Genomic DNA, 9,411 nt, shown 5'->3' with positions numbered 1-9,411 from the left:
TGTCTCTGTTTTTTTCCATTGTAAGGATTGAAAATTACACACCAGATTTGCCAAGAGCAGACGTGGACAGTGCCATTGAGAAAGCCTTTCAACTCTGGAGTAATGTGTCGCCCCTGACCTTCACCAAGGTCTCTGAGGGGCAAGCGGACATAATGATATCCTTTGTCTGGAGAGATAAGCTCTTCTTGTCCCACAGCAGCATTCTCACTTTCAGTTCGACTTGCCTCTAAATCCCTTCATCTTTCAGCTGGAAGAACTTGTTTAAGACGAGTGTTGATTTTACAGGCTTAAGGAGGGAAACTACATCACAGTTGATGGAAGTCTGTTGGCCTCCCAGCAAAGCCAATGCTTTCTCTCCTGGGTTAGCCTCAGTCGGAACCAAGAGGGACATTTCCTGAATTCTGTTTCTGGCAGATCACTACGACAATTCTCCCTTTGATGGACCCAACGGAAACCTCGCTCATGCTTTCCTACCAGGCCCAAATCTTGGAGGGGATGCTCATTTTGATGAAGATGAAAGATGGAACAACGATTACAGAAGTGAGTCAACTCATCTTGTCTCATTTCCCCACCCCTTCTTGCTTCACTGTAATATTGTTTGGCTTAGCTGAAAGAATGCATCCATAGAAGTACGTATTTTTCTACTGCCACTTATAAAATTAATGCTACACTTAGAAAACTGGAAGAGAAGGGTTATTTCTGTTAGTAATAACATCTTGTTGGCTGCAAATAGGCTGCTCCAAAGTTTCTATTAAGAAAATGTTGAAAATCTTAATGTTTTTCTTGTGGGCATCTACATAGAATTATTTTTTTATTAGAAGGACACACCAAAATTTAACAGTGTCAGTAAGGTTATGTGAAAATTAAGGGAGGAGAGATTGTGTTTTCCAAAATTCCCAGCATAGGCATGTGTCAGTTTGTAGAGAGGAAGAAGAAAATTGTTGATAGGACTCCACTGCTTCTCCGTGAACTAACACGTACGTAACCACTGACAAGACTGACCGATCTGTGCTGGACTCAGAGTTGGATGAGCTTGCTTTTTCACTGTGTCAGTGTGAACACAGAGCTTGGGCTGTAGCCTGTGTCTTCACCATTAGAAAAGCCTCCCGTCCTCCCAGCTTGGGGAAGACGCTTTATGGCTATTTCAAAAAGCTGCCGGCAAAATGCGAGCACTGGTCTTTGTAAAGTTGTAGATTCCTTCTTAATGACATGTCTCAAAACTGAGAACACTGCAAGTAATCGCTAACGCGTTTATCGGACCCTTTAGATTACAATCTGTACCATGTGGCGGCTCATGAGTTGGGTCATTCCCTTGGACTTTCTCATTCTACTGATATCGGGGCTCTGATGTACCCCAACTACATGTACGATGGTCACGTCCAACTCTCCCAGGACGACATCAATGCCATCCAGGCCATATACGGTGAGTGTACAGAAAACTAGGGACGAGGGGCCATTAGAACAGCCATTCGCTGTCGCCTTTAAGAAGCTGTCCAACACACGGCAGAACTAACTCCAGATCTCTTTTTTCTTTCAGGACCTTCCCCAAATCCTGTCCAGCCAACAGGCCCCCAAACACCACGAGTGTGTGATAGTAACTTAATCTTTGATTCTATCACTACAGTTCGGAGCGAAGTGATGTTCTTTAAAGATAGGTAGAACATCAGTTCCTCTTTGTGTTTTGTGTTTGTAATAATAATAGCACTCACGACTGTGGGTGCCTATGGGCCACTACTGGGCACACACACTGTTTATCTTGCACTTGCTTGCATACATAATTAGGATTAAATGCGAGCAATTGCATGCATTTGCACAATGTGATGAACCTATAACAGCCTTTTCCCCCACATGTACTCTGTTGTTTGGTTCTCGGAAAAAAAACCATTGAAGTAGAAAATTCAGTTAATAGAATCCCATTTTACAGATCAGTAAAGTAAGGCAGGGAGAAGTAAAGAGATCCTTTCAGGGCACAGAGTTCTCTGGTGACAGAGCAGTAACTGATCTTCTGATTCCCACTCCCGAGCTCTCTTCATTAATGCCGCTCCTCATGATGAAACATGAATGAAGGAGTGTTAGTAAGTCATCGGGAGAAGCCCGCCCTTCCCGTAGCACCATCATGCTGAGCAGGGCTGTAGCCACTCTATCCTAGTAAAGATGCCCCCCACCCCAAGCCTGTGATCTGCAGAGACCTAGACAAGGGGAGGAGCCATCATGGGGAAAACCCCCACGAGCTCAGGAGGACCCTCCCTTGAGCAGATATGGGTGGTCACCACATGCTTCTCTCCTCACAGGAGGGTCCTGGTGCCCCCTCTGCAGCATGTGGCCTCAAGGACACTAGGGTCCCCTCACATGCAAGACACAGGCCTGTGGTCTGTACCACCCTGATTTCTAAAGGACCATGCAGAAGAAGAATACAGCCTTCTTCTGAATGATGCCACCCACAGAACGATCAGCACGGAGGAAGGGCCAGGGCCGTCAGCACAGAGAAAGGAGGGGGGCTCCGATGGGCTCACTTCTTAGCTGCTGCTCCTGGCGGCTTGTCCATACTGTTTCATCACTCTGTCTGTGGTCATATCCTTCCTAGAACGGAGCGTATGGGCTCCAGATGCTTTCCGTCCCTACCAGGGCAAGGCTGGAGCAGGCGTACGGGCTGTGGCTCAAAGCGGGGCAGCCCTAAGGAAATAGCTGGCTTGAAAGGAAAGCTCTCAATCGAGCAGGACGCACCTATCAAAGCAAGTGTTTGAGGGATTTCTCCAAGGAACAGACCCAAGTCTAGGATTCGCAGGAACTGAAAGGACGCTGAGCTCACTCACGTGTGACCAAGTCATGAAGCCATGGGAGGCTAGAGACAGTAGCAGACTTGCCCAGGGTCTCAGCCAGCAGAGGGGGATTGGAGCTGCCCGTCAGGCTTCCGACGGCGGGGGCCGCATTCTCCCCTGGGGACTGAAAAACCAACCCAAGGACGAGGAACCGAGCGGCTGCCCCCTCGGAGTCTAAAATTAACCTTTGCCTCTCTCTTATCAGATATGTGGCCATAAACAGCTCCCTTCCCCTCCCTGACCTCGATCTCTCATCCGTGCGACGAGAGTACCAGGCTCTTGTAGGGTGTTTGCAAGGTGCGGGGACAGGGCCTGCTGCCACCGTGCATGCTGGGTGTTGGGGACCAGCAGTGGGTTCCGGCCACTGGCTCCAAATGGCTCCACCAAACCAGCAGTTAGATAGTGAGAATTTGTGCACAACGGATCCCTTCGTCACCATTCTGCTACGTGTGACTGTTTATGTTCTGGAGCTTGCTTCGGCCTAATGGGCTTGTTAAAGGTCAGCCCACCCTTGCATCCAGGAGAGCAAAACCTTTTCCATGTTTTTTCCAAATCAGGTTCTACATGCGCCTAAGTCCCTTCTACCCAGAAGTTGAGCTCAATTTCATTTCTACTTTCTGGCCAAACCTGCCAAGTGGACTTCAGGCTGCTTATGAATTTGCTGAGAGAGACGAAGTCCGGTTTTTCAAAGGTAACTCTTCCCGCTATTGTTCCGTTTCCGTGAATCCATCTGCTTTGAGGCTGAGCTATAAGCAAGTCCTGGCCACGTTCTCTCCGTGACCTACGGAAAATTTGACAATCTCACTTACCACACCGATGGGAGTCCATTACCTCAACTAAGCTTTACCTAGTGCATTTCTGAGTCATTGTAAATAAAAAGTGTATCTATGGGTGTTCTGCCAGAACCTCGACTTAGGAAAGCATTTTCTGTGGAAACTACTTACGTACCCACCCTGGGGATGCTCAGGAACAAAAGGGGGAGACTGGGGCCCACAGGCTAGAGCAGACGACACAGAAACATTGAAGTATCCAGATTTCCTAGAGACCTATTTTAATACCGATGGGTCTTCTGAGGGAGGGAGAGGCTGCTCTGGGAGCCAACTATCAAAGTATGGTCCTCAGACCAGCAGCATTGACATCCCCCAGGGAGTCTGTTAGAAACAGACTCTCACTAGCATAATGTCCTCAAGGCCCATCCACGAGATTGGCTCCCACTCCAGACCTTCTGGAATTCTTTTTCTTTTTTTAAGATTTTTTTTATTTATTCATTTGAGACAGAGAGATACAGAGAGAGAGAGCATGAGCAGGGGGAGGTGCAGAGGGAGAGGGAGAAGCAGGCTCTCCGCTGAGCAGGGAGCCAGATGTGGGACTCGATCCCAGGACTCTGGGATCATGACCTGAGCCAAAGGCAGACGCTTAATGACTGAGCCACCCAGGCGACCCTCCCTAGATGGTTCTGATGTGCAGCCAGGACACGGCTCTCGCATGGGAAGCTGAGAACTTGGCCGAAATCAGCTCACTATCGTCCGGTACCCCAGACAAGTACTTTCATCCTTTTTTTTTTGATCGTCAGGTGATAAGTACTGGGCTGTTCAGGGGCAGGAAATGCTGTTCGGATACCCCAAGGACATCTACAGATCCTTTGGCTTCCCTCAAACCGTGAAGAATATCGATGCTGCGGTTTCTGATGAGGAAACTGGGAAAACATACTTCTTTGTTGCTAACAAGTACTGGAGGTAAAGACTGAGTACAGAACATGTTCGTGCACCACCTCTTTCCACCTAGAGAGGACATTCGAGATTGAACCATTTCCACATGAGTCTCATACTGCCATGGCTAGCTGCCATCGCTGTGAGTGGCTGTGGCCGGTCTAGCAGCCAAGTCCGTGGTTGGTGATCATCATGCAGTAATGCATGGGAATGCAGTGGGAATGCAGGGAACACGTGGGGCTGAAGTTGGAAGAGGACAGCTAAGAAGGAGGGCATTTACCTTCACAGATCCCCTTGTGCCAGTTTACCTCAGTAGGACACTATGCGGCACCTCCTGGAGAATTAGAATTAGTTGTTGGCATTGAGAGGGACCTTAAAAATCTCCTATTCACCTAACATCCTACCTCCCCCTCCCCCATGCTACACAAGATCTATGGAGTTAAAAGTTCTTATAAGAGTCCTGCAGCCAAAGTCCCTGTAATGACTTTGAGAAGTCTACACATTTAACACGTTCTGACACTTACAATTATTTTTTGATCAGGTATGATGAATATAAACAATCCATGGATGCAGGTTATCCCAGAATGATAGCAGCTGACTTTCCTGGGATTGGCCATAAAGTTGATGCTGTTTTCCAGAAATATGGTAAGTGAATATATATATATATATTTCCTCTATTTTTTTGTCATAGAATAGTGTCAGTGTTGTTATTTGGAACAGCAATTGCCAAAAATATTTGTTCTCACAAATGGCAGGGTTTTTCAAGAATTCAGGTTAAACCCAGAAATCATCTGTATAATGTAGTAAGTCTTTTTTGTTTATTTCTAGGATTTTTCTATATCGTTCATGGAACAACACAATACCAATTTGATCTTCAAACTAAGAGAATTCTGAGTATCGACAAAGCTAATAGTTGGTTCAGCTGCTGAAGGAATTGACCAACTGTTGCAACAGGAAAATACATTTCAAGAGCCCAAGGACGATGTCTTCCTGAAGAGCCATTTGTTTAAATAGAATACAGAGCTATCAAGTGTAATCGTACTTACACCTCATTCTGCGCCTATTTTTTTATGCTTGAGAATGCAATGTGTTATGTATTGCTGTAATTTAGTTCCACAGCTGAGGACTAAGAAAGGTCAGGCTCATGGCTTGTGGATTCAAATGGGCCAGTTTTGCAAAGAAAAAAAGCTTTTCCAAAGTATGAGACCCTGACGTTGATCCTGGAGTGCAGCTCTTCAAGAGAGGAGACCAGAGATCCGAGTCTTCACCAGAGCAAAAACAGTTCACAAACATATAAGCAGCCACTAGACTGTCCTAACATGCAAGGAACAACTTTTATTACAGAAAATAAAGTGCTGGTGTTTCAAATAAAACCATCCATGTCTCTACTGTTTTATAAACTTTTTAGTATATTTATTACATGATTATTTCCTGATGATAACACCATACTTCCAGAGATTAGTTTTCAAATTTGAAGTGGGAATAGACAAATATGCAAAACATTCATGTGGGAGGCTAGGATACAGAAAAAGTTGGAATATTCCCCCACTTTCATGGCATTTACATCGTGTAGAAGAGGTTAAAGCCTACTTCCCAGGTCCCGTGTAAAGATTCCAAAATTGGTTGGAGGTAAAAGCAGTGAGAACCCAGTAGAGACTTCTCCGCCTGAGTGCATCGGGGGCTCTGCTGTCCCGGGGTCCCACTCCCTCTTGTTGTGGAGGAGGGACGGCCAGTGCATGGCGCCCAGCAGGGACCCGTATCACCCCCAGAAGGAAACATGCGGTTGCTGGTGCAGATTTCTCCGGTGGCCCCCACCTTGCTGTGGGGATCATCTGGGCTTCCACAAGATGGAAGAAACTGGAATTCTCAGGCCGCCACTCCAAACAATTACTCCAAACCTCAGTAGATTTTGCTTACGAAATAAACTTTGATTGTTCTAAGCCACTAAGATTCTAGATTTTGTGAAGGCAGCACAATCTAGTTTTTCCTGATCAAGGTTTTCATGCCCCCCTTTGGGAGGATGTTAATGTAAGCGGGAGTCCTCAGGGAGTAGCCGAGCCCCGTGAGGAGGAGCTTGGGTTGTTCATGGTGTCAGCGGAATTTCCAAGTACATAGAGAGCCTTACGAATATTTTAGGTACTCATGGTTCAGAGGCAGGCAGTTCTCGACTCAAGAATTTGGAAAGAACTGTCACCTCCCCTTTGGCCAAGGCTCCCCCCTTCTAATAAACATTTTGATATTGACGTATATATAACATAAATACAGAGAAATGCGCAAATATTAGTGTTCCTATCACCGAGTTATGACAAAGTGAACAACCCCATGTAACTCTCACCCGGGATGAAGAAATAGAACGTCACCAGGGACACAGCAGGCCCCCTCATCCCCGATCACCGCTCAACACTGTGTCAGCTTAGCTCACTAGAATCAGAGCCTAAAACAGGAATATTTCTGCAGGGCCATTGGGGAAGGGGGGCTCTCAGGAGAAGAGTGGGAAAAACATGTTAGAGCAGAGAAACAGCTACAGAATGTGGTCTCAGATTGCTCTGATCTCATGAGCAAGGGCTCTGGAGCAAAACTTGAATCAGAGTTAGTCCCACCATGAGGCAAAGGGACCAGGCTTTTGTACTCATGTGTCAATCAGTCCTCAGTTGAGGTCTGGTTTGGGGGAGGGGCATAGCTCCCGGGCAAGATGGCTCCCATTTGGCAAAGAAATGGGACAAGTGGGAACAGCAAGCCGCCGCCGACCCCCAAAGCAGCCAGGAGGGCGAGTGCCCTGGTGCTAACGGGGGTCTGGAGACACGACCGACTGCAGCCACTCTACATTCTCTATTTCCCAGAGGCAAGCACCGTGCTAACTTGGAACCTCTGAGATGGAACCTGCCTATTTTTGAATGAAATTAGATCAAGTTTATATTCTCCTGTATCTACCTTGCTGCGTTCAACATCACGTTTCTGCACTTCATTCACGGGTGATGCACCTTGATTTCTTACCATTTGGGGTTTTTTTTTTTAATAAATAATGCTGCACTTATGTAGGCATTTCTGTTGGTTTTATACCTAAGAGTGCCCTTGCCGAGCCATGGAGGTTCTCAGTGCACGTGACTTCTGCAGATCTTCCCTTGGCCTCCTGTCCTTCCAGCCACAGCAGCAGTGACTGGTTCTCTCCAGGTTTGAAACCAGCTTCTAGCCTTCTAGCTGCTCTCATCGGGCCTGTACTTTCTGCTCCAGGGTTCATGTGCCGTTTATGTTGGTGCTGAGTCCAGCTCTGCTGTGGAACTCACTCAGAACTCATGCACAAGCACCTACAAGCGAGAAGATCAGACGCTGGTGGAGCCATCATTTTACCAAATGTGAGATGAATGAATAAATGTGTCTCCCTCTCTTTCCCTAGAGAGATGTTCCTAAGATGTATTTCAGGTGGGTCCTCAGACGGTCCCATTCTAAGCAAGACGTTTCTCATCTCTGCCTGGCTGGCAATCCGTCTTTGCATTGTCTACCCCCCTTTCCCTGTTTGGTCTCCCCAACCCTCAACCCACCCCTCTCTCTGGATCACATGCCTCAGTGGTACTTACCCTTAACATTTCGTCTCAGGCTCTGCTTTCTAAAAATGCCAGATTAAGCTAATTTTTGCTAGAAGTGGAGTAGAGATAACCCTTGGTATCCCCGTGTCATCACAGTTACCAAGACTCTAATCTGTGGTTGGTTGTGAAGAAATAGAGGTGAACGATGAGTAACGGGTCATCAGGTAGCCGTGACAGATGACATGAGGGGGTTGGGGTTATGGGAAGTGTGGAGTGGTCTTGTCAACCACACTGGGCATTTGGTAGAAAGAAAGTCATTCGTTCAGGGCAGCTAAGTCATCCCAGCGACTGCCCCAGACATGATTACTCTCCTGGAGCAAATCGATCCAGCTGCAGAATCTCAGCATGGAGGGATTCAGGAGGAATGGTTGAAGATTTCCCCTATTTTCTATGAGCCCAGCTGCACTGAAAAGTATACCATTTGCTTGTTTGCGTTTTGGTTTGGTTTTAAGCAAAAGTCTAGCTTTTCTAATTGGAGGCTTTGGGGAGAATTTAGCCCCAAACGCTACAATAAGGAGAAGTAGTAGCTTTTTTTCTAGACCTAGTCCAGGTGTCTCGAAGAGGCAATGTGCTGGCCAACTAATTGTAGTGAGGGCAGGAGATCTGCTTCACCACTCAACTCTGAGATTTTAAGCAAACGACCCGGACTTTTCTGAATCTTCATCTCCTACCTGTGACAGGAAAACTAGTGCAAACTCCCAGGGTCTTCCTGAAGACGGACAAGGCCACATCGCCCAGCACAGAACCTGCCCCATAGAAAATATTGAAGAAATGATTGCTGTGTTTTCTTTCCCACGTCCTCCAAAGCCCAGAATTTTTCATCTTTGTTACTCTCCTCTCTCACAGGTTTCTTCCTACCAAAAAAAAAAAAAAAAAACAAATCCCACCATACTGGTGAACCAACCCAACAATGAATCCGAATCCAAACTGAAAATATAGTAACATTATTTTGTGTATCCAACTATTATGAATAATAATGGCTATTATAGGTCACCATACATAATCACACTTTCTAATATTTACAGTAAGCACTAAAGCCACGATTCTGAGATAGGTCTAACCCCTGCTTTGACAATTTGTCTCCTTAGTGGATAGTCGTTTTCATGGCAAAAACTTGTGACCTAAAATCTTCACCTGAATTACTAGGAGAGAAATAAAACGGGTAAAAATTCAGCAGTAGGCTGTGTTCCCATACTGAAGCAATCAATGTGGTATTAAAAGCATGGGAAAGGAAGTCTCTGGCTTTGCACGATAACCCCAACCTGTAACAAGATCAGGGTTTCTTTTCTTTTTTTTTTT

The 9,411-nt window shown here is 46.2% G+C and overlaps 1 protein-coding gene across 1 annotated transcript; it reads left to right on the top strand.

Annotated features, from left to right (window-relative positions):
• The first annotated feature begins 29 nt into the window (after positions 1 to 29).
• Positions 30 to 5,895, top strand: LOC102733100 (interstitial collagenase). The gene is made up of 8 exons (XM_081811408.1): positions 30 to 176; positions 417 to 540; positions 1,268 to 1,423; positions 1,538 to 1,655; positions 3,377 to 3,510; positions 4,393 to 4,555; positions 5,070 to 5,173; positions 5,357 to 5,895. Exons 1-8 carry the CDS (start codon positions 153 to 155, stop codon positions 5,455 to 5,457), a joined length of 924 nt encoding a protein of 307 aa, XP_081667534.1. The 5' UTR covers positions 30 to 152; the 3' UTR covers positions 5,458 to 5,895.
• Positions 5,896 to 9,411: the final 3,516 nt, after the last annotated feature.

This window comes from Leptonychotes weddellii, unplaced genomic scaffold, assembly GCF_054177405.1.
Source record: "Leptonychotes weddellii isolate Sample4059 unplaced genomic scaffold, ASM5417740v2 HiC_scaffold_7468, whole genome shotgun sequence".
In the NCBI taxonomy this organism is placed as follows: Eukaryota; Metazoa; Chordata; class Mammalia; order Carnivora; family Phocidae; genus Leptonychotes; species Leptonychotes weddellii.
This window is presented reverse-complemented; position numbering and strand designations above follow the sequence as displayed.

Coding starts and splice junctions, on each gene's coding strand:
- LOC102733100 (XM_081811408.1), top strand. CDS start 153: ATGATATCCTTTGTCTGGAGAGAT. Junction 177..416: donor TATCCTTTGTCTGGAGAGAT/AAGCTCTTCTTG, acceptor TTTCTGGCAGAT/CACTACGACAATTCTCCCTT. Junction 5,174..5,356: donor TGCTGTTTTCCAGAAATATG/GTAAGTGAATAT, acceptor GTTTATTTCTAG/GATTTTTCTATATCGTTCAT.